Source organism: Oncorhynchus mykiss, chromosome 31 (assembly GCF_013265735.2).
Source record: "Oncorhynchus mykiss isolate Arlee chromosome 31, USDA_OmykA_1.1, whole genome shotgun sequence".
In the NCBI taxonomy this organism is placed as follows: Eukaryota; Metazoa; Chordata; class Actinopteri; order Salmoniformes; family Salmonidae; genus Oncorhynchus; species Oncorhynchus mykiss.
Genome location: NC_050571.1, coordinates 17,420,337 through 17,445,587, shown reverse-complemented (window position 1 = coordinate 17,445,587; position 25,251 = coordinate 17,420,337). Strand labels below are relative to the sequence as shown.

The following is a 25,251-nucleotide window of genomic DNA, read 5'->3' as shown; positions in this document are numbered from 1 at the left end:
AAAACAGCCCCAAAGCATGATGTTTCCACCCCCATGCTTCACAGTAGGTATGGTGTTCTTTGAATGCAACTCAGCATTCTTTGTCCTCCAAACACGACGAGTTGAGTTTTTACCAAAAAGTTATATTTTGGTTTCATCTGACCATATGACATTCTCCCAATCTTCTTCTGGATAATCCAAATGCTCTCTAGCAAACTTCAGACGGGCCTGGACATGTACTGGCTTAAGCATGGGGACACGTCTGGCACTTTAGGATTTGAGTCCCTGGCGGCATAGTGTGTTACTGATGGTAGGCTTTGTTACTTTGGTCCCAGCTCTCTGCAGGTCATTCACTAGGTCCCCCCGTGTGGTTCTGGGATTTTTGCTCACCGTTCTTGTGATCATTTTGACCCCACGGGGTGAGATCTTGCGTGGAGCCCCAGATCGAGGGAGATTATCAGTGGTCTTGTATGTCTTCCATTTCCATTCCTAGCCTGCTGCAGGTCTACAATTTTGTTTCTGGTGTCCTTTGACAGCTCTTTGGTCTTGGCCATAGTGGAGTTTGGAGTGTGACTGTTTGAGGTTGTGGACAGGTGTATTTTATACTGATAACAAGTTCAAACAGGTGCCATTAATACAGGTAACGAGTGGAGGATAGAGGAGCCTCTTAAAGAAGAAGTTACAGGTCTGTGAGAGCCAGAAATCTTGCTTGTTTGTAGGTGACCAAATACTTATTTTCCACCATAATTTGCAAATAAATTCATAAAAAATCCTACAATGTGATTTTCTGGATTTTTTCTTCTCATTTTGTCTGTCATAGTTGAAGTGTACCTATGATGAAAATTACAGGCCTCTCTCATCTTTTTTTTTTGTTGTTGAATTTTACCCCTTTTTCTCCCCAATTTCGTGGTATCCAATTGTTGTAGTAGCTACTATCTTGTCTCATCGCTACAACTCCCGTACGGGCTCGGGAGAGACGAAGGTTGAAAGTCATGCGTCCTCCGATACACAACCCAACCAAGCCGCACTGCTTCTTAACACAGCACGCATCCAACCCGGAAGCCAGCCGCACCAATGCGGCGGAGGAAACACCGTGCACCTGGCCACCTTGGTTAGCGCACACTGCGCCCAGCCCGCCACAGGAGTCGCTGGTGTGCGATGAGACAAGGACACCCCTACCGACCAAGCCCTCCCTAACCCGGGCGACGCTAGGCCAATTGTGCGTCGCCCCATGGACCTCCCGGTCGCGGCCGGTTACGACAGAGCCTGGGCTCGAACCCAGGGACTCTGATGGCACAGCTGGCGCTGCAGTACAGCGCCCTTAACCACTGCGTCACCCGGGAGATCTTGCACAATTGGTGGCTGACTAAATACTTTTTTGCCCCACTGTATATGTGTAATTTTTTTGTGTTGTGTTTTATGGCAATTTTAACCACACACTTGTTGTTTGTGTACATGATTTTTATAATGCCGTATGTTTTTCCCCCAACACCACTTTCCATCCATTTGTATAGCAGACCCTCATGCCAAATTGAGTCGAAAGCTTTTTTGAAATCAACAAAGCATGAGAAGACTTTGCTTTGTTTTGGTTTGTTTGTTTGTCAATTAGGGGGTGCAGGATGAATAAGTGGGCTGTCGTACAGTAATTTGATAAAAAGACAATTTGACATTTGCTCAGTACATTATTTTCACTGAGGACATCCATAATTCTGCTGTTAATGATAATGGTGTGGATTTTCCCAAGGTTGCTGCAAATCCCCCAGAAGTTAATGGGGTCAAATTTGTCTCCACTTTTTTGGATTGGCAGTGATCAGTCCTTGGTTCCAAATATTGGACACCAGAATTGAGGATGTTAGAGTTTAAGTATAGCCTACTGGAATTTGTGATCTGTATATTTTATCATTTCATGTAGGATACCATCAACCCCACAGGCCTTTTTGGGTTGGAGGGTTTGTATTTTGTCCTGTAGTTCATTCAATGTCATTGGAGAATCCAGTGGGTTCTGGTAGTCTTTAATAGTTGATTCTAAGATTTGTATCTGATTATGTATATGGTTTGCTGTTTGTTTGTTATAGAACCAAAAAGATTGGAGTAGTGGTTTATCCATACATTTCTGTTTTGGATAGATAACTATTCGTGTTGTTGTTTGTTTAGTGTTTTCCAATTTTCCCAGAAGTGGTTAGAGTCTATGTATTCTTCAATTATATTGAGCTGATTTCTGACGTGCTGTTCCTTCTTTTCCCGTAGTGTATTTCTGTATTGTTTTAGTGATTCACCATAGTGGAGGCGTAGGCTCAGGTTTTCTGGGTCTCTATGTTTTTGGTTGGATAGGTTTCTCAATTTCTTTCTTAGGTTTTTGCATTCTTTATCAAACCGTTTGTCATTGTTGTTAATTGTCTTAGGTTGCCTGCTTGACATTTTTAGATTTGATAGGGAAGCTGAGAGGTGAAACATACTGTTTAGGTTTTCTACTGCCAAGTTTACACCTTCACTATTGCAGTGAAACATCTTGTCCAGGAAATTGTCTAGAAGGGGTTGAATTTGTTGTTGAATCCCCCCCCCCCCCTCCTCTCTATCTCTTTCTCTCTGTCTCTCTCTCTCTTTCTCTCTGTCCAGCTGTCTAGCAAACCCAGTTCTATCCAGGCTGCAGTTCTCAATCAAATGAAATAGTTAAAGGGGAACCAATTTCCTTCCTTAATACGGAACACACTATGTGTTTATTTTTTTGAGAAGTAAAGTTTATTTCTGGTGTTCTTTTATTGCAGAAGATTCCCTCTCACAGAGTGATTTAACATTTGTGCCTCTTGTGGTGACTGTGGAGGCTCTTGTCAGATCCCGCTGTGGGTCGGTTGTGCCAAGAGTGCAGCGCCACTTTTGACACAAACACCCCCATGCTACCGCAGCCGCAGCTATGGCAGACACAGCCAGCAAGCAAAAGCCACGGAGCCTCAGAGGGTACTACTGTAGGCCTATCTAGGGGTAATACTGCAGGCCTATCTACGGGTACTACTGTAGGCATATCTACAGCTACTACTGTAGGCCTATCTACGGGTACTACTGTAGACCTATCTACGGGTACTACTGTAGGCATATCTACAGCTACTACTGTAGGCCTATCTACGGGTACTACTGTAGGCCTATCTACGGGTTCTACTGTAGGCCTATCTACGGGTACTACTGTAGGCCTATCTACGGGTTCTACTGTAGGCCTATCTATGGGTACTACTGTAGGCCTATCTACGGGTACTACTGTAGGCATATCTACAGCTACTACTGTAGGCCTATCTACGGGTACTACTGTAGGCCTATCTACGGGTACTACTGTAGGCATATCTACAGCTACTACTGTAGGCCTATCTACGGGTTCTACTGTAGGCCTATCTACAGGTTCTACTGTAGGCATATCTACAGGTTCTACTGTAGGCCTATCTACGGGTACTACTGTAGGCCTATCTACGGGTACTACTGTAGGCCTATCTACGGGTACTACTGTAGGCCTATCTACAGGTTCTACTGTAGGCATATCTACAGGTACTACTGTAGGCCTATCTACGGGTACTACTGTAGGCCTATCTACAGGTTCTACTGTAGGCCTATCTACGGGTACTACTGTAGGCCTATCTACGGGTACTACTGTAGGCCTATCTACAGGTTCTACTGTAGGCCTATCTACAGGTACTGCTGTAGGCCTATCTACGGGTACTACTGTAGGCCTATCTACAGGTTCTACTGTAGGCATATCTACAGGTACTGCTGTAGGCCTATCTACGGGTACTACTGTAGGCCTATCTACAGGTTCTAGTGTAGGCCTATCTAGGAGTACTACTGTAGTCCTATCTCTGTGCCATAGACAGAAGTGTAGACATTTACATTTGAGTAATTTAGCAGGTGCTCTGAATGAGAGCGGTACTTACAGTAGTGACAAGTGTACCAAAGTAGCACACTTTAGAGAAGTGTACTACAGTGTCTCTGTGTTTTGAAAGAAAGGAAATACCATGTTGCTATATCACGGAATAACCGTAGCTCTATTTTTCAAAGAGGGAGTGTTTGACGCCAATTACTGTGTCTCTGTATTTTTCTACACCATTATAACAGAGTTGATCAGTGGCCTCTGTATTAGAAAGGGGTTCTGTCTGTGGTCTGGCAGGTGGCTAAGGTCCGTTAGACATCCCTCTTCAGAACATACTCTGAACAGGGACAGAACACTTTCCAGGAAGGTTTTTCTTTCCTTCCACCTTTTTTTAGATTTTTGTTGTTAAATACCCCCTACCACATCTTTCTTTCCTTGCTTTACCACATTAGCTTTCAGTCTTTTTTGCTTTTTAATTTGTTTGTGAGACACTCCTCCCCTCCCAATGTCTTTCTGCATTGCCAGGCAACGGATCTCTGGAAGGAATTCCTAGACCTCAGTAAATCTCTTCTGGCACACGAGCGCAAACATTATTCTTTCTTAAACGAGAAAGTTAAGTGCTTTAAATTCACATCGCTCATAAGGAGGAAAGAAGGAAGAAGAATGTTTTTCATTGACTTCTGTAATAAAATCCCCCCTTTTTTTCTGGAGACGGAGAGGCACCTGGGAGCCATGTTTTGTCACTAGGAGGCGCTGTTTTGGGGTTGATACTCACACAGCACAGCAACGCATGTTTTCTCTCAGGGTGGTAAGAAAATAAATAATAGAATGCAGTTTGTTCCTATGGATATTCCGTCTCTATGAATGAGTGTTTCTCCATCCCCGGGTCCAAATGAGCAGGCTTTTAGAAATGTGGTCACCCACCATGTATGGTCTGAATGTTGGGGATATGAATAGAGGTTTGTTGGGCTGGGCAGCCCTCCCTCGGAGGAACACGTACTGCCTGCATGTTCCCTCTCTAAACTTTACAGTTTGTGTTACTTGTAGATCCCAGATTGACCTGTTTGTATATGCAGGCAGTGGCAGAGAACAGAGCTTGTTTATCTTTCAGACTGATGTCATTCTCAAATCAAATCAAATCTTATTTGTCACATACACATGGTTAGCAGATGTTAATGTGAGTGTAGCGAAATGCTTGTGCTTCTAGTTCCGACAATGCAGTAATAACCAACGAGTAATCTAACCTAACAATTCACAACAACTACCTTATACACACAAGTGTAAAGGGATAAAGAATATGTACATAAAGATATATGAACGAGTGATGGTACAGAACGGTATAGGCAAGATGCAGTAGATGGTATAGAGTACAGTATATACATATGAGATGAGTAATGTAGGGTATGTAAACAAAGTGGCATAGTTTAAAATGGCTAGTGATACATGTATTACATAAAGATGGCAAGATGCAGTAAGTGGTATAGAGTACAGTATATACATATGAGATGAGTAATGTAGGGTATGTAAACATTATATTAAGTGGCATTGTTTACAGTGGCTAGTGATACATTTTACATACATTTTTCCATTATTAACGTGGCTGGAGTTGAGTCAGTATGTTGGCAGCAGCCACTCAATGTTAGTAGTGGCTGTTTAACAGTCTGATGGCCTTGAGATAGAAGCTGTTTTTCAGTCTCTCGGTCCCTGCTTTGATGCACCTGTACTGACCTCGCCTTCTGGATGATAGCGGGGTGAACAGGCAGTGGCTCGGGTGGTTGATGTCCTTGATGATCTTTATGGCCTTCCTGTGACATCGGGTGGTGTAGGTGTCCTGGAGGGCAGGTAGTTTGCCACCAGTGATGCGTTGTGCAGACCTCACTACCCTCTGGAGAGCTTTACGGTTGTGGGCGGAGCAGTTGCCGTACCAGGCGGTGATACAGCCCGACAGGATGCTCTCGATTGTGCATCTGTAAAAGTTTGTGAGTGCTTTTGGTGAAAAGCCAAATTTCTTCAGCCTCCTGAAGTTGAAGAGGCGCTGCTGCGCCTTCTTCACCACGCTGTCTGTGTGGGTGGACCAATTCAGTTTGTCCGTGATGTGTACGCCGAGGAACTTAAAACTTACTACCCTCTCCACTACTGTCCCGTCGATGTGGATAGGGGGGTGCTCCCTCTGCTGTTTCCTGAAGTCCACAATCATCTCCTTTGTTTTGTTGACGTTGAGTGTGAGGTTATTTTCCTGACACCACACTCCGAGGGCCCTCACCTCCTCCCTATAGGCCGTCTCATCATTGTTGGTAATCAAGCCTACCACTGTAGTGTCGTCTGCAAACTTGATGATTGAGTTGGAGGCGTGCATGGGCACGCAGTCGTGGGTGAACAGGGAGTACAGGAGAGGGCTCAGAACGCACCCTTGTGGGGCCCCAGTGTTGAGGGTCAGCGGGGTGGAGATGTTGTTACCTACCCTCACCACCTGGGGGCGGCCCGTCAGGAAGTCCAGTACCCAGTTGCACAGGGCGGGGTCGAGACCCAGGGTCTCGAGCTTGATGACGAGTTTGGAGGGTACTATGATGTTGAATGCTGAGCTGTAGTCGATGAACAGCATTCTCACATAGGTATTCCTCTTGTCCAGATGGGTTAGGGCAGTGTGCAGTGTGGTTGAGATTGCATCGTCTGTGGACCTATTTGGGCGGTAAGCAAATTGGAGTGGGTCAAGAGTGTCAGGTAGGGTGGAGGTAATATGGTCCTTGACTAGTCTCTCAAAGCACTTGATGATGACGGAAGTGAGTGCTACGGGGCGGTAGTCGTTTAGCTCAGTTACCTTAGCTTTCTTGGGAACAGGAACAATGGTGGCCCTCTTGAAGCATGTGGGAACAGCAGACTGGTATAGGGATTGATTGAATATGTCCGTAAACACACCAGCCAGCTGGTCTGCGTATGCTCTGAGGACGCGGCTGGGGATGCCGTCTGGGCCTGCAGCCTTGCGAGGGTTAACATGTTTAAATGTTTTACTCACGTTGTCTGCAGTGAAGGAGAGTCCACAGGTTTTGGTAGCGGGCCGTGTCAGTGGCACCTCAAAGCGAGCAAAGAAGTTGTTTAGTCTGTCTGGGAGCAAGACATCATGGTCCGCGACGGGGCTGCTTTTCTTTTTGTAATCCGTGCTAACATAATTGCAAAAGGGTTTTCTAATGATCAATTAGCCTTTTAAAATGATTAACAGGAGTGATGGTTGCTGATACTGGGCCTCTGGACGCCTATGTAGATATTCCTTGAAAAATCCTAAATTTCCAGCTACAATAGTCATTGACAACATTAACAATGTCTACACTGTATTTCTGATAAATTTTATGTTATTTTAATGGACAAAAAATTTGCTTTTCTTTCAAAAACAAGGACATTTCTAAGTGACCCCAAACCTTTGGTCGGTAGTGTACGTGCATAGGAAGGAAATCAATGAAAACAAAGAGGGGAGACAGAATGGAAAATCGAAAGGAGGGTTGAATAAGACGAAAGAGGAGGATGGAATTTGGCACATCTGTTACCTTGGTAGTCCTCTTAATTATGCCTGATGCTGTGGAGGTGGAGAGGTGGTCAGAGACGAGTCTGTCTGTATGTCTAAGTCCAAAATGGCACCTCATTCCCTACATTGTGCACTACTTTTGACCAGCGACCATAAAATAGCCCTATGAGCCCTGCCCTGCCCTATGAGTAGTGCACTACATACTCTTCATAAATCGATACTGTCATTTCATATATATTTAAAGAATGCAGTTTGGATGCTTCTCAAAGGTATTTCATTCAGACTGTTAACGTTATCAAGTCAGACCAATGTCCTAAGGACAAGAGCTATGACCAGATGTTTTCAATCCAGTTATGAAACTATGTTGTTTTGATGATTTGTGTCTCCTCCTTGTGTTCTGACCGTCCTTTAACAGAATGTATGATTTGTTTCAAATGGCACCCCATTCCCTATATTGTGCACTTCCTTTGACCAGGGCCCTGGTCAGAAGTAGTGCACTATGTAGGGAATAGGGTGCCATTCAGGACTCACATGTAGTTAGATTATATATTTTGCACTGGCTGAAGAGGAATGTTGAAATTGGTTTTGGATAACCCAGATTTACTGCTCTCAAACGTTTGTAAATAATTTACGAGTTGATTGGTTTGCCACAGAATCTCAATAAACACAATTCCGGTATGTGTTGCACAACACATAATAAGCTTCTGTAGCTAAGTAATTGGGGAAATATTTTTATTTGATTTGGATAAAACATGCAAAAGGGATTCATGTTACACCATTGCAGTGAAATTGAAGTAAAATTCTAAACCAAATTGAATTTATTTTAAATTGTAAAAATTATTTTATTCCATTCCTCATGTGACACATTTCAATTGGATTGAAATGTGTAATTTATTTTGGAATCCAACTCAGTACAGTTTATCTATGTATGAAATACGGGGTCGTGCACTATAAGATTTATGTATGTATGATATATGGGGTCATATAGTATAGTGTTTATCTATGTATGAAATATGGGGTCATATAGTATAGGGTTTATCTATGTATGAAATACGGGGTCGTGCACTATAAGATTTATGTATGTATGATATATGGGGTCATATAGTATAGGGTTTATCTATGTATGATATATGGGGTCATATAGTATAGGGTTTATCTATGTATGAAATACGGGGTCATACACTATAAAATGTATCTTTGTATGATATATGGGGTCATTCAGTATAGGGGTTATATATGTATGAAATAGAGGGTCATTCAGTATAGGGTTTATATATGTATGAAATAGAGGGTCATTCAGTATAGGGGTTATATATGTATGAAATAGAGGGTCATTCAGTATAGGGGTTATATATGTATGAAATAGAGGGTCATTCAGTATAGGGTTTATATATGTATGAAATAGAGGGTCATTCAGTATAGGGGTTATATATGTATGAAATAGAGGGTCATTCAGTATAGGGGTTATATATGTATGAAATAGAGGGTCATTCAGTATAGGGTTTATATATGTATGAAATAGAGGGTCATTCAGTATAGGGGTTATATATGTATGATATATGGGGTCATTCAGTATAGGGTTTATCTATGTATGAAATAGAGGGTCATTCAGTATAGGGTTATATATGTATGAAATAGAGGGTCATTCAGTATAGGGGTTATATATGTATGAAATAGAGGGTCATTCAGTATAGGGGTTATATATGTATGAAATAGAGGGTCATTCAGTATAGGGTTTATATATGTATGAAATAGAGGGTCATTCAGTATAGGGGTTATATATGTATGAAATAGAGGGTCATTCAGTATAGGGGTTATATATGTATGAAATAGAGGGTCATTCAGTATAGGGTTTATATATGTATGAAATAGAGGGTCATTCAGTATAGGGGTTATATATGTATGAAATAGAGGGTCATTCAGTATAGGGTTTATATATGTATGAAATAGAGGCTCATTCAGTATAGGGTTTATCTATGTATGAAATAGAGGCTCATTCAGTATAGGGTTTATCTATGTATGAAATAGAGGGTCATTCAGTATAGGGTGTATCTATGTATGAAATAGAGGGTCATTCAGTATAGGGGTTATATATGTATGAAATAGAGGGTCATTCAGTATAGGGTGTATCTATGTATGAAATAGAGGGTCATTCAGTATAGGGGTTATATATGTATGATATATGGGGTCATTCAGTATAGGGTTTATATATGTATGATATATGGGGTCATTCAGTATAGGGTTTATATATGTATGATATATGGGGTCATATAGTATAGGGTTTATCTATGTATGATATATGGGGTCATTCAGTATAGGGTTTATATATGTATGATATATGGGGTCATTCAGTATAGGGTTTATCTATGTATGATATATGGGGTCATTCAGTATAGGGTTTATCTATGCATGATATATGGGGTCATATAGTATAGGGTTTATCTATGTATGAAATATGGGGTCATTCAGTATAGGGGTTATATATGTATGATATATGGGGTCATATAGTATAGGGTTTATCTATGTATGATATATGGGGTCATATAGTATAGGGTTTATCTATGTATGAAATACGGGGTCTTACACTATAAAATGTATCTTTGTATGAAATATGGGGTCATTCAGTATAGGGGTTATATATGTATGATATATGGGGTCATTCAGTATAGGGTTTATCTATGTATGATATATGGGGTCATATAGTATAGGGTTTATCTATGTATGAAATATGGGGTCATTCAGTGTAGGGTTTATCTATGTATGATATATGGGGTCATATAGTATAGGGTTTATCTATGTATGAAATATGGGGTCATTCAGTGTAGGGTTTATCTATGTATGATATATGGGGTCATATAGTATAGGGTTTATCTATGTATGAAATATGGGGTCATTCAGTGTAGGGTTTATCTATGTATGATATATGGGGTCATATAGTATAGGGTTTATCTATGTATGAAATACAGGGTCATACACTATAAAATGTATTTTTGTATGAAATATGGGAACATTCAGTATAGGGTGTATCTATGTATGAAATAGAGGGTCATTCAGTATAGGGTTTATCTATGTATGAAATAGAGGGTCATTCAGTATAGGGTTTATGTATGTATGAAATAGAGGGTCATTCAGTATAGGGTTTATCTATGTATGAAATAGAGGGTCATTCAGTATAGGGTTTATCTATGTATGAAATAGAGGGTCATTCAGTATAGGGTTTATCTATGTATGAAATAGAGGGTCATATAGTATAGGGTTTATCTATGTATGATATATGGGGTCATTCAGTATAGGGTTTATCTATGTATGATATATGGGGTCATTCAGTATAGGGTTTATCTATGTATGAAATAGAGGGTCATTCAGTATAGGGTGTATCTATGTATGAAATAGAGGGTCAGTCAGTATAGGGTTTATATATGTATGAAATAGAGGGTCAGTCAGTATAGGGTTTATATATGTATGAAATATGGGGTCATTCAGTATAGGGTTTATATATGTATGATATATGGGGTCATTCAGTATAGGGTTTATATATGTATGAAATAGAGGGTCAGTCAGTATAGGGTGTATCTATGTATGATATATGGGGTCATTCAGTATAGGGTTTATATGTGTATGATATATGGGGTCATTCAGTATAGGGTGTATCTATGTATGAAATAGAGGGTCATTCAGTATAGGGTTTATATATGTATGAAATAGAGGGTCATTCAGTATAGGGTTTATATATGTATGAAATAGAGGGTCATTCAGTATAGGGTTTATCTATGTATGAAATAGAGGGTCATTCAGTATAGGGGTTATATATGTATGAAATAGAGGGTCATTCAGTATAGGGTTTATCTATGTATGAAATAGAGGGTCATTCAGTATAGGGTTTATATATGTATGAAATAGAGGGTCATTCAGTATAGGGTTTATCCATGTATGAAATAGAGGGTCATTCAGTATAGGGTTTATATATGTATGAAATAGAGGGTCATTCAGTATAGGGTTTATATATGTATGATATATGGGGTCATTCAGTATAGGGTTTATCTATGTATGAAATAGAGGGTCATTCAGTATATGGTTTATATATGTATGAAATAGAGGGTCATTCGGTATAGGGTTTATATATGTATGATATATGGGGTCATTCAGTATAGGGTTTATCTATGTATGAAATAGAGGGTCATTCAGTATAGGGTTTATCTATGTATGAAATAGAGGGTCATTCAGTATAGGGTTTATCTATGTATGAAATAGAGGGTCATTCAGTATAGGGTTTATATATGTATGAAATAGAGGGTCATTCAGTATAGGGTTTATATATGTATGATATATGGGGTCATTCAGTATAGGGTTTATCTATGTATGAAATAGAGGGTCATTCAGTATAGGGTTTATCTATGTATGAAATAGAGGGTCATTCAGTATAGGGTTTATATATGTATGAAATAGAGGGTCATTCAGTATAGGGTTTATATATGTATGATATATGGGGTCATTCAGTATAGGGTTTATCTATGTATGATATATGGGGTCATTCAGTATAGGGTTTATATATGTATGAAATAGAGGGTCATTCAGTATAGGGTTTATATATGTATGAAATAGAGGGTCATTCAGTATAGGGTGTATCTATGTATGATATATGGGGTCATTCAGTATAGGGTTTATCTATGTATGAAATAGAGGGTCATTCAGTATAGGGTTTATCTATGTATGAAATAGAGGGTCATTCAGTATAGGGTTTATCTATGTATGAAATACGGGGTCATTCAGTATAGGGTTTATATATGTATGAAATAGAGGGTCATTCAGTATAGGGTTTATCTATGTATGAAATAGAGGGTCATTCAGTATAGGGTTTATCTATGTATGAAATACGGGGTCATTCAGTATAGGGTTTATATATGTATGAAATAGAGGGTCATTCAGTATAGGGTTTATCTATGTATGAAATAGAGGGTCATTCAGTATAGGGTTTATATATGTATGAAATAGAGGGCCATTCAGTATAGGGTTTATCTATGTATGAAATAGAGGGTCATTCAGTGTAGGGTTTATCTATGTATGAAATAGAGGGTCATTCAGTATAGGGTTTATATATGTATGAAATAGAGGGTCATTCAGTATAGGGTTTATATATGTATGAAATAGAGGGTCATTCAGTATAGGGTTTATCTATGTATGATATATGGGGTCATTCAGTATAGGGTTTATATATGTATGAAATAGAGGGTCATTCAGTATAGGGTTTATCTATGTATGATATATGTACTACTTAAGTCGTTTTTTGGGGTACCTGTACTTTACTTTACTATTTATATTTTTGACAACTTTTACTTTTACTTCAATACATTCCTAAAGAAAATGATGTACTTTTTACTCCATACATTTTTACTGATAATTGTTACATGATAATGTTACACGATAATGGTCCAATTCACATACTAATTAAGGGAACATCCCTGGTCATCCCTACTGCCTCTGATCTGGCAGACTAACGGACTCACGAAACACATTATTTGATAATAAATTATGTGTTGGAGTGTGCCCCTGGCTTTCCGTAAATTAAAAAGATTACCTTAATATAAGGAATTTGAAACAATTTATACTTTTACTTTTGGTACTTAAGTATATTTTAGCAATTACATGTATTTTTGATACTTAAGTATACAGTTGAAGTCGGAAGTTTACATACACTTAGGTTGGAGTCATTAAAACTTATTTTTCAACCACTTCACACATTTCTTGTTAACAAACTATAGTTTTGGCAAGTCGGTTAGGACATTTACTTTGTGCATAACACAAGTAATTTTTCCAACAATTGTTTACAGACAGATTATTTAACTAATAATTCACTGTATCACAATTCCAGTGGGTCAGAAGTTTACATACACTAAGTTGACTGTGTCTTTAAACAGCTTAGAAAATTCCAGAAAAAGACATCATGGCTTTAGAAGCTTCTGATAGGCTAATTGACATCATTTGAGTCATTTGGAGGTGTACCTGTGGATGTATTTCAAGGCCTACCTTCAAACTCAGTGCCTCTTCATTTGACATCATGGGAAAATCAAAAGAAATAAACCAAGACCTCAGAAACAAATTGGAGACCTGAAGGTACCACGTTCATCTGTACAAACAATAGTACTCAAGTATAAACACCATGGGATCACTCAGCCGTCATACCACTGATGAAGGAGACGAGTTCTGTCTCCTAGAGATTAACGTACTTTAGTGCGTAAAGTGCAAATCAATCCCAGAACAACAGCAAAGTACCTTGTGAAGATGCTGGAGGAAACATGTACAAAAGTATCTATATCCACAGTAAAACGAGTCCTATATCGACATAACCTGAAAGGCCGCTCAGCAAGGAAGAAGTCACTGCTCCAAAACTGCCATTTAAAAGCCAGCCTACAGTTTGCAACTGCACATAGGGACAAAGATCGTACTTTTTGGAGAGATGTCCTCTGGTCTGATGAAACAAAAATAGAAATGTTTGGCCATAATGACCATCATTATGTTTGGAGGAAAAAGGGGGAGGCTTGCAAGCCGAAGAACACCATCCCAACCATGAAGCACGGGGGTGGCAGCATCATGTTGTGGGGGTGCTTTGCTGCAGAGGGGACTGGTGCACTTCACAAAATAGATGGCATCATGGATTTATTGAAGCAACATCTCAAGACATCAGTCAGAAAGCTAAAGCTTGGTCACAAACGTGTCTTCCAAATGGACAATGACCCCAAGCACACTTCCAAAGTTGTGGCAAAATGGCTTAAGGACAACAAAGTCAAGTCATTGGAGTGGCCATCACAAAGCCCTGACCTGTGGGGAAATGTGTTGGCAGAACTGAAAAAGCGTGTGCAAGCAAAGAGGCCTACAAACCTGACTCAGTTACACCAGCTCTGTCAGGAGGAATGGGCCAAAATTTACCCAACTTATTGTGGGAAGCTTGTGGATGGCTACCTGAAATGTTTGACCAAAGTTAAACAATTTAAAGGCAATGCTACCGAATACTAATTGAGTGTATGTAAACTTCTGACCCACTAGGAATGTGATGAAAGAAATAAAAGCTGAAATAAATCATTCTCTCTACTATTATTCTGACATTTCACATTCTTAAAATAAAGTGGGGCTCGTAACTGACCTAAAACAGGGCATTTTTAGTAGGATTAAATGTCAGGAATTGTGAATAACTGAGTTTAAAAGTATTTGGCTGAGGTTAATGTTAACTTCCGACATCAACTGAATGTAAAACCAAATACTTTTAGACTTTTACTCAAGTAGTCTTTTACTGGGTAAACTTTCAATTTTACTTGAGTCATGTTCTATTAAAGTATCTTTACTTTTACTCAAGTATGACAATTGGGTACTTTTTCCACCACTGAGTAATCAACAGCCACAGCCTCCGCCTGCTATTACGCTGTGGATGAATCACCACAGAAATAAAACATCTGGCTTAGATAGCAACATTTCTGTGCATGGTGATTATATATGGAGTTTGTTAAACACCACTCGTTTTAGCCCTGACAATGTTTTTCCTGGAGTTTCCCCCACATCCTCGCCTTCCTCCCATGTCAGGCAGTTACAACGTCTGCTTCCCAAATGGCACCCTATTCCCTCAACTGTATAGTGTACTACTTTTTAACACAGCTCTATGGGTCCTGGTCAAAAAGAGTGCACAATAAAGGGAATAGGATACCATTTGGGAAGCAACCAACGTCCTGAACTATTATATTACCAATGTACTGGACATGTACATTCCACCAAAGGGTATGAATAAGGTCAGCGTATGTTTGTCCTAGATGGCATCTTACTTAATGCACATTTCTTTCTTACATTTTAATCATTTAGCAGACACTCTTATCCAGTGCCACTTAGTGCATACATTCTCACACTGGTCCCCTGTAGGAATCAAACCCACAACCCTGGCTTTGCAAGGACCATGCCCTACCAACTGAGCCACATGGGACCTTACGGGCCCTGGTCAATAGTAGTGTACTATAAAGTGGGAGGCAAGTCCATATGTGTGTGATCTTATTATGTTTTAGAACCCTTTCGTCTCTGCCTCTACAGTTGCTGCGTCTGGTGACGGTGCCTGAGAAGCGCTGGAGAGCCCGGTCAGGTGGGGGTCAAGGGCCGGAGGGCCGGAGCACGGGAGAGGAGGAGGACGAGTGGTTTGAGAGTGGCGACTGTGATGACGAGGATGACTGTGCTGGGGTGTCGGGGCTCGGGCCGCCCCCTCACCGTAAACGGTTACGTATCTTTGCAGGTCAGTCAGACAAACGCCGCCATGTGTTCACTTTTCTTTTAGACACAACTCCAGTCACCGAAGGTCACTGTCCTTCTGGTTTTGTGTGTCTCTGATAAGTTAAGACAGGGAGGCAAATACTCAATTAAAGGTCACACTGAGTAAAGTAGCAGCAGTAGCTGACAAGCTAAAGAGGAGAACATTCTGGCTAAGGCCATCCAGTGTTGGAGCAGCATCTCCCCCCATTATCAGGAGCATGGAGAAGAGGGGTGTTGAGATATCCTGGTCCAGACCACTGGAAGTGGTGGACCTGCTGGATTCCTGCTTTAACCCCGGGACCCCTGGACTCACTCCCCAGAACCCTGGCCTCACTCCCAATAACCCTGGTCTCACTCCCCAGGCCGCTGGCCTCACTCCCAATAACCCTGGTCTCACTCCCAATAACCCTGGTCTCACTCCCAATAACCCTGGTCTCACTCCCAATAACCATGGCCTCACTCCCAATAACCCTGGTCTCACTCCCAATAAGCCTTGGCTCACTCCCAATAACCATGGCCTCACTCCCAATAACCCTGGGCTCACTCCCAATAACCCTGGTCTCACTCCCAATAACCCTGGCCTCACGCCCAATAACCATGGCCTCACTCCCCAGAACCCTGGCCTCACTCCCCAGGCCCCTGGCCTCACTCCCCAGAACCCTGGCCTCACTCCCCAGAACCCTGGCCTCACTCCCCCGGCCCCTGGCCTCACTCCCCAGGCCCCTGGCCTCTCTCTCCAGAACCCTGGCCTCACTCCCCAGAACCCTGGCCTCATTCCCCAGGCCCCTGGCCTCACTCCCCAGGCCCCTGGCCTCACTCTCTAGAAGCCTGGTCTCACTCCCCAGGCTCCTGGTTTCACTTCTTCCCTGCCCAATGAACCCAAATCTCTGCCACAACAACCAACCCTGTCAGGAGGACAACTCCCTTGGCCTGGGTGTTTGCTCAGCTGAACTGGCTTTGTGTCCGTGCCTCTTGTTCCTGATCTCGCTCTGTTGTTTCCACTTCTTCTTCTTTTTCTTTTCTTTGAATGGTTTGTTGCTTTTGTTCTGTGTTTGGGTTGAGAGAGAACGTCGATTCTTTCTTTCGTAACGGCGGATGGCTGGTTGACGGTGGGTGAGGAGGTCAAGAGGCTACTGGTTGAGGTGAGCTCTGAGCTGGCTATGTGAGGAAGCCTTCTACTTCCTACCACACGGTAACTCTGTTTGACCAGAGTGGCAATACTTACAGACACACATAAAACTCTCTGCTCTGTCCCTGTCAAGATCTTTGACAGTGAGTGAGTCAGATTCACAGCAATACAAATCCAATATTTTCACCAATTAATTGTTATTAATTCTCCACAAACTCATATCATGTGCACACAGTTTTTTGCCTATTTTTTCTCATAAATGTAACTAATAGCTGGCCATGAAGGTGAATATAACACCTCATATTAACTGAAGGAAGCGCAACAGCAATTCAAGTGGAACTTGTGAACCAAAACCACACTCAGGATTAGCCCTAAAGAGGCAATGGTTGCACGTTACTTCAGAATTTCAGTCTTCAGGCTACAAAGTATTGCTGTTTATTTTTGTTTTTTGCCTTCCAATGAATGACTGATGTGGACCTCTGAAACCAAGTGTGTCCACCCCTCTCTGAGGTATCAGCAACATGGGTTTATTCTCTCTCTGCGGTGTCAGCAACATGGGTTTATTCTCTCTCTGGGGTGTCAGCAATATGGGTTTATTCTCTCTCTCTCTGGGGTGTCAGCAACATGGGTTTATTCTCTCTCTGGGGTGTCAGCAACATGGGTTTATTCTCTCTCTCTCTGGAGTGTCAGCAACATGGGTTTATTCTCTCTCTCTCTGGGGTGTCAGCAACATGGGTTTATTCTCTCTCTGAGGTATCAGCAACATGGGTTTATTCTCTCTCTGGGGTGTCAGCAACATGGGTTTATTCTCTCTCTGGTGTGTCAGCAACATGGGTTTATTCTCTCTCTGTGGTGTGTCAGCAACATGGGTTTATTCTCTCTCTCTCTCTGGGGTGTCAGCAACATGGGTTTATTCTCTCTCTGGGGTGTCAGCAACATGGGTTTATTCTCTCTCTGGGGTGTCAGCAACATGGGTTTATTCTCTCTCTCTCTGAGGTGTCAGCAACATGGGTTTATTCTCTCTCTCTGGGGTGTCAGAAACATGGGTTTATTCTCTCTCTCTCTCTGAGGTGTCAGCAACATGGGTTTATTCTCTCTCTCTGGGGTGTCAGAAACATGGGTTTATTCTCTCTCTCTCTGAGGTATCAGCAACATTGGTTTATTCTCTCTCTCTCTCTGGGGTGTCAGCAACATGGGTGTATTCTCTCTCTCTGGGGTGCCAGCAACATGGGTTTATTCTCTCTCTGGGGTGTCAGCAACATGGGTTTATTCTCTCTCTCTGGGGTGTCAGCAACATGGGTTTATTCTCTTTCTCTCTGGGGTGTCAGCAACATGGGTTTATTCTCTCTCTCTCTCTGGTGTGTCAGCAACATTGGTTTATTCTCTCTCTCTGGGGTGTCAGCAATATGGGTTTATTCTCTCTCTCTCTGGGGTGTCAGCAACACGGGTTTATTCTCTCTCTGAGGTATCAGCAACATGAGTTTATTCTCTCTGGGGTGTCAGCAACATGGGTTTATTCTCTCTCTGGTGTGTCAGCAACATGGGTTTATTCTCTCTCTGGGGTGTCAGCAACATGGGTTTATTCTCTCTCTGGTGTGTCAGCAACATGGGTTTATTCTCTCTCTCTCTGGGGTGTCAGCAACATGGGTTTATTCTCTCTCTGGTGTGTCAGCAACATGGGTTTATTCTCTCTCTCTCTCTGGGGTTTCAGCAACATGGGTTTATTCTCTCTCTCTCTGGGGTGTCAGCAATATGGGTTTATTCTCTCTCTCTCTGGGGTGTCAGCAACACGGGTTTATTCTCTCTCTGAGGTATCAGCAACATGAGTTTATTCTCTCTCTGGGGTGTCAGCAACATGGGTTTATTCTCTCTCTTTCTCTGGGATGTCAGCAACATGGGTTTATTCTCTCTCTGGGGTGTCAGCAACATGGGTTTATTCTCTCTCTCTGAGGTGTCAGCAACATGGGTTTATTCTCTCTCTCTGGGGTGTCAGCAACATGGGTTTATTCTCCTTCTGGGGTGTCAGCAACATGGGTTTATTCTCTCTCTGGGGTGTCAGCAACATGGGTTTATTCTCTCTCTTTCACTGGGATGTCAGCAACATGGGTTTATTCTCTCTCTGGGGTGTCAGCAACATGGGTTTTTTCTCTCTCTCTGGGGTGTCAGCAACATGGGTTTATTCTCTCTCTGGGGTATCAGCAACATGGGTTTATTCTATCTCTCTGAGGTGTCAGCAACATGGGTTTATTCTCTCTCTCTCTCTGGGATGTCAGCAACATGGGTTCACTCTCTCTCTGGGATATCAGCAACATGGGTTTATTCTCTCTCTCTCTCTCTGGGGTGTCAGCAACATGGGTTTATTCTCTCTCTCTCTGGGATGTCAGCAACATTGGTTTATTCTCTCTCTGGGGTATCAGCAACATGGGTTTATTCTCTCTCTCTTTGGGGTATCAGCAACATGGGTTTATTCTCTCTCTCTCTGGGGTGTCAGCAACATGGGTTTATTCTCTCTCTCTCTCTGGGGTGTCAGCAACATGGGTTTATTCTCTCTCTGAGGTATCATTAACATGGGTTTATTCTTTCTCTCTCTCTGAGGTGTCAGCAACATGGGTTTATTCTCTCTCTGGGATGTCAGCAACATGGGTTTATTCTCTCTCTCTCTGGGGTGTCAGCAACCTGTGTTTATTCTCTCTCTGGGATGTCAGCAACATGGGTTTATTCTCTCTCTCTCTGGGGTGTCAGCAACATGGGTTTATTCTCTCTCTCTCTGGGGTGTCAGCAACATGGGTTTATTCTCTCTCTCTCTCTGGGGTGTCAGCAACAAGGGTTTATTCTCTCTCTCTCTGGGGTATCAGCAACATGGGTTTATTCTCTCTCTCTCTGGGGTGTCAGTAACATGGGTTTATTCTCTCTCTATCTGGGGTATCAGCAACATGGGTTTATTCTGTCTCTGGGGTGTCAGCAACATGGGTTTATTCTGTCTCTGAGGTGTCAGCAACATGGGTTTATTCTCTCTCTGGGGTGTCAGCAACATGGGTTTATTCTCTCGCTCTCTGGGGTGTCAGCAACATGGGTTTATTCTCTCTCTCTCTGGGGTGTCAGCAACATGGGTTTATTCTCTCTCTCTCTGGGGTGTCAGCAACATGGGTTTATTCTCCCTCTCTCTGGGGTGTCAGCAATATGGGTTTATTCTCTCTCTGGGGTGTCAGCAACATGGGTTTATTCTCTCTCTGGGGTATCAGCAACATGGGATTATTCTCTCTCTGGGGTATCAGCAACATGGGTTTATTCTCTCTCTCTGAGGTGTCAGCAACATGGGTTTATTCTCTCTCTCTGGGGTGTCAGCAACATGGGTTTATTCTGCTTCTGGGGTGTCAGCAACATGGGTTTATTCTCTCTCTGGGGTGTCAGCAACATGGGTTTATTCTCTCTCTTTGGGGTATCAGCAACATGTGTTTATTCTCTCTCTCTCTGGGGTGTCAGCAACATGGGTTTATTCTCTCTCTCTCTCTCTGAGGTTTCAGCAACATGGGTTTATTCTCTCTCTTTCTCTGGGATGTCAGCAACATGGGTTTATTCTCTCTCTCTGGGGTGTCAGCAACATGGGTTTATTCTCTCTCTGGGGTATCAGCAACATGGGTTTATTCTCTCTCTCTGAGGTGTCAGCAACATGTGTTTATTCTCTCTCTCTCTGGGGTGTCAGCAACATGGGTTTATTCTCCTTCTGGGGTGTCAGCAACATGGGTTTATTCTCTCTCTGGGGTGTCAGCAACATGGGTTTATTCTCTCTCTCTAGAGTGTCAGCAACATGGGTTTATTCGCTCTCTCTCTCTGGGGTATCAGTAACATGGGTTTATTCTCTCTCTCTCTGGGGTGTCAGCAACATGGGTTTATTCTCTCTCTCTGGGGTGTCAGCAACATGGGTTTATTCTTTCTCTGGGGTGTCATCAACAAGGGTTTATTCTCTCTCTGAGGTGTCAGCAACAAGGGTTTATTCTCTCTCTGGGGTGTCAGCAACAAGAGTTTATTCTCTCTCTGGGTTGTCAGCAACATGGGTTTATTCTCTCTCTTTCTCTGGGATGTCAGCAACATGGATTCATTCTCTCTCTGGGGTGTCAGCAACATGGGTTTATTCTCTCTCTCTGGGGTGTCTGCAACATGGGTTTATTCTCCTTCTGGGGTGTCAGCAACATGGGTTTATTCTCTCTCTGGGGTGTCAGCAACATGGGTTTATTCTCTCTCTTTGGGGTATCAGCAACATGTTTTTATTCTCTCTCTCTCTGGGGTGTCAGCAACATGGGTTTATTCTCTCTCTCTCTCTGAAGTTTCAGCAACATGGGTTTTTTCTCTCTCTCTCTGAGGTTTCAGCAACATGGGTTTATTCTCTCTCTTTGGGGTGTCAGCAACATGAGTTTATTCTCTCTCTCTTTCTGGGGTGTCAGCAACATGGATTTATTCTCTCTCTCTCTCTGGGGTGTCAGCAACATGGGTTTATTCTCTCTCTCTCTGGGGTGTCAGCAACATGGGTTTATTCTCTCTCTGGGGTGTCAGCAAAATGGGTTTATTCTTTCTCTCTGAGGTATCAGCAACATGGGTTTATTATCTCTCTCTGAGGTGTCAGCAACATGGGTTTATTCTCTCTCTCTCTGGGGTGTCAGCAACATGGTTTATTCTCTCTCTCTAGGGTGTCAGCAACATGGGTTTATTCGCTCTCTCTCTCTGGGGTATCAGCAACATGGGTTTATTCTCTCTCTCTCTGGGGTGTCAGCAACATGAGTTTATTCTCTCTCTCTGGGGTGTCAGCAACATGGGTTTATTCTTTATCTGGGGTGTCATAAACAAGGGTTTATTCTCTCTCTGAGGTGTCAGCAACAAGGGTTTATTCTCTCTCTGGGGTGTCAGCAACAAGGGTTTATTCTCTCTCTGGGGTGTCAGAAACATGGGTTTATTCTCTCTCTTTCTCTGGGATGTCAGCAACATGGATTCATTCTCTCTCTGGGGTGTCAGCAACATGGGTTTATTCTCTCTCTCTCTCTGGGGTGTCTGCAACATGGGTTTATTCTCCTTCTGGGGTGTCAGCAACATGGGTTTATTCTCTCTCTGGGGTGTCAGCAACATGGGTTTATTCTCTCTCTTTGGGGTATCAGCAACATGTGTTTATTCTCTCTCTCTCTCTGGGGTGTCAGCAACATGGGTTTATTCTCTCTCTCTCTCTGAAGTTTCAGCAACATGGGTTTTTTCTCTCTCTGGGGTATCAGCAACATGGGTTTATTCTGTCTCTCTGAGGTGTCAGCAACATGGGTTTATTCTCTCTATCTGGGGTGTCAGCAACATGGGTTTATTCTCCTTCTGGGGTGTCAGCAACATGGGTTTATTCTCTCTCTGGGGTGTCAGCAACATGGGTTTATTCTCTCTCTTTGGGGTATCAGCAACATGTGTTTATTCTGTCTCTCTCTGGGGTGTCAGCAACATGGGTTTATTCTCTCTCTCTCTCTGAGGTTTCAGCAACATGGGTTTATTCTCTCTCTCTCTGAGGTTTCAGCAACATGGGTTTATTCTCTCTCTCTCTGAGGTTTCAGCAACATGGGTTTATTCTCTCTCTCTGAGGTGTCAGCAACATGGGTTTATTCTCTCTCTCTGGGGTGTCAGCAACATGGGTTTATTCTCCTTCTGGGGTGTCAGCAACATGGGTTTATTCTCTCTCTGGGGTGTCAGCAACATGGGTTTATTCTCTCTCTTTGGGGTATCAGCAACATGTGTTTATTCTCTCTCTCTCTGGGGTGTCAGCAACATGGGTTTATTCTCTCTCTCTCTCTCTGAGGTTTCAGCAACATGTGTTTATTCTCTCTCTCTCTGAGGTTTCAGCAACATGGGTTTATTCTCTCTCTCTCTGAGGTTTCAGCAACATGGGTTTATTCTCTCTCTTTGGGGTGTCAGCAACATGGGTTTATTCTCTCTCTGGGGTGTCAGCAACATGGGTTTATTCTCTCTCTGGGGTATCAGCAACATGGGTTTATTCTCTCTCTGGGGTATCAGCAACATGGGTTTATTCTCTCTCTCTGAGGTGTCAGCAACATGGGTTTATTCTCTCTCTCTGGGGTGTCAGCAACATGGGTTTATTCTGCTTCTGGGGTGTCAGCAACATGGGTTTATTCTCTCTCTGGGGTGTCAGCAACATGGGTTTATTCTCTCTCTTTGGGGTATCAGCAACATGTGTTTATTCTCTCTCTCTCTGGGGTGTCAGCAACATGGGTTTATTCTCTCTCTCTCTCTCTGAGGTTTCAGCAACATGGGTTTATTCTCTCTCTTTCTCTGGGATGTCAGCAACATGGGTTTATTCTCTCTCTCTGGGGTGTCAGCAACATGGGTTTATTCTCTCTCTGGGGTATCAGCAACATGGGTTTATTCTCTCTCTCTGAGGTGTCAGCAACATGTGTTTATTCTCTCTCTCTCTCTGGGGTGTCAGCAACATGGGTTTATTCTCCTTCTGGGGTGTCAGCAACATGGGTTTATTCTCTCTCTGGGGTGTCAGCAACATGGGTTTATTCTCTCTCTCTAGAGTGTCAGCAACATGAGTTTATTCGCTCTCTCTCTCTGGGGTATCAGTAACATGGGTTTATTCTCTCTCTCTCTGGGGTGTCAGCAACATGGGTTTTTTCTCTCTCTCTGGGGTGTCAGCAACATGGGTTTATTCTTTCTCTGGGGTGTCATCAACAAGGGTTTATTCTCTCTCTGAGGTGTCAGCAACAAGGGTTTATTCTCTCTCTGGGTTGTCAGCAACATGGGTTTATTCTCTCTCTTTCTCTGGGATGTCAGCAACATGGATTCATTCTCTCTCTGGGGTGTCAGCAACATGGGTTTATTCTCTCTCTCTGGGGTGTCTGCAACATGGGTTTATTCTCCTTCTGGGGTGTCAGCAACATGGGTTTATTCTCTCTCTGGGGTGTCAGCAACATGGGTTTATTCTCTCTCTTTGGGGTATCAGCAACATGTGTTTATTCTCTCTCTCTCTGGGGTGTCAGCAACATGGGTTTATTCTCTCTCTCTCTCTGAAGTTTCAGCAACATGGGTTTTTTCTCTCTCTCTCTGAGGTTTCAGCAACATGGGTTTATTCTCTCTCTTTGGGGTGTCAGCAACATGAGTTTATTCTCTCTCTCTTTCTGGGGTGTCAGCAACATGGATTTATTCTCTCTCTCTCTCTGGGGTGTCAGCAACATGGGTTTATTCTCTCTCTCTCTGGGGTGTCAGCAACATGGGTTTATTCTCTCTCTGGGGTGTCAGCAAAATGGGTTTATTCTTTCTCTCTGAGGTATCAGCAACATGGGTTTATTATCTCTCTCTGAGGTGTCAGCAACATGGGTTTATTCTCTCTCTCTCTGGGGTGTCAGCAACATGGTTTATTCTCTCTCTCTAGGGTGTCAGCAACATGGGTTTATTCGCTCTCTCTCTCTCTGGGGTATCAGCAACATGGGTTTATTCTCTCTCTCTCTGGGGTGTCAGCAACATGAGTTTATTCTCTCTCTCTGGGGTGTCAGCAACATGGGTTTATTCTTTATCTGGGGTGTCATCAACAAGGGTTTATTCTCTCTCTGAGGTGTCAGCAACAAGGGTTTATTCTCTCTCTGGGGTGTCAGCAACATGGGTTTATTCTCTCTCTGGGGTGTCAGAAACATGGGTTTATTCTCTCTCTTTCTCTGGGATGTCAGCAACATGGATTCATTCTCTCTCTGGGGTGTCAGCAACATGGGTTTATTCTCTCTCTCTGGGGTGTCTGCAACATGGGTTTATTCTCCTTCTGGGGTGTCAGCAACATGGGTTTATTCTCTCTCTGGGGTGTCAGCAACATGGGTTTATTCTCTCTCTTTGGGGTATCAGCAACATGTGTTTATTCTCTCTCTCTCTCTGGGGTGTCAGCAACATGGGTTTATTCTCTCTCTCTCTCTGAAGTTTCAGCAACATGGGTTTTTTCTCTCTCTGGGGTATCAGCAACATGGGTTTATTCTCTCTCTCTGAGGTGTCAGCAACATGGGTTTATTCTCTCTATCTGGGGTGTCAGCAACATGGGTTTATTCTCCTTCTGGGGTGTCAGCAACATGGGTTTATTCTCTCTCTGGGGTGTCAGCAACATGGGTTTATTCTCTCTCTTTGGGGTATCAGCAACATGTGTTTATTCTCTCTCTCTCTGGGGTGTCAGCAACATGGGTTTATTCTCTCTCTCTCTCTGAGGTTTCAGCAACATGGGTTTATTCTCTCTCTCTCTGAGGTTTCAGCAACATGGGTTTATTCTCTCTCTCTCTGAGGTTTCAGCAACATGGGTTTATTCTCTCTCTCTGAGGTGTCAGCAACATGGGTTTATTCTCTCTCTCTGGGGTGTCAGCAACATGGGTTTATTCTCCTTCTGGGGTGTCAGCAACATGGGTTTATTCTCTCTCTGGGGTGTCAGCAACATGGGTTTATACTCTCTCTTTGGGGTATCAGCAACATGTGTTTATTCTC

At 42.7% G+C, this 25,251-nt stretch overlaps 1 protein-coding gene across 1 annotated transcript in view; it reads left to right on the top strand.

The window, feature by feature from the left end:
* gpc3 (glypican 3) overlaps positions 1–25,251 on the top strand; it is a 358,923-nt gene that overhangs the window by 263,244 nt on the left and 70,428 nt on the right. Inside the window, exon 7 of the mRNA XM_036969955.1 lies at positions 15,414–15,609. Within this exon, the coding sequence (XP_036825850.1) occupies positions 15,414–15,609 (196 nt within the window). The remainder of the gene's footprint in view (positions 1–15,413; positions 15,610–25,251) is intronic.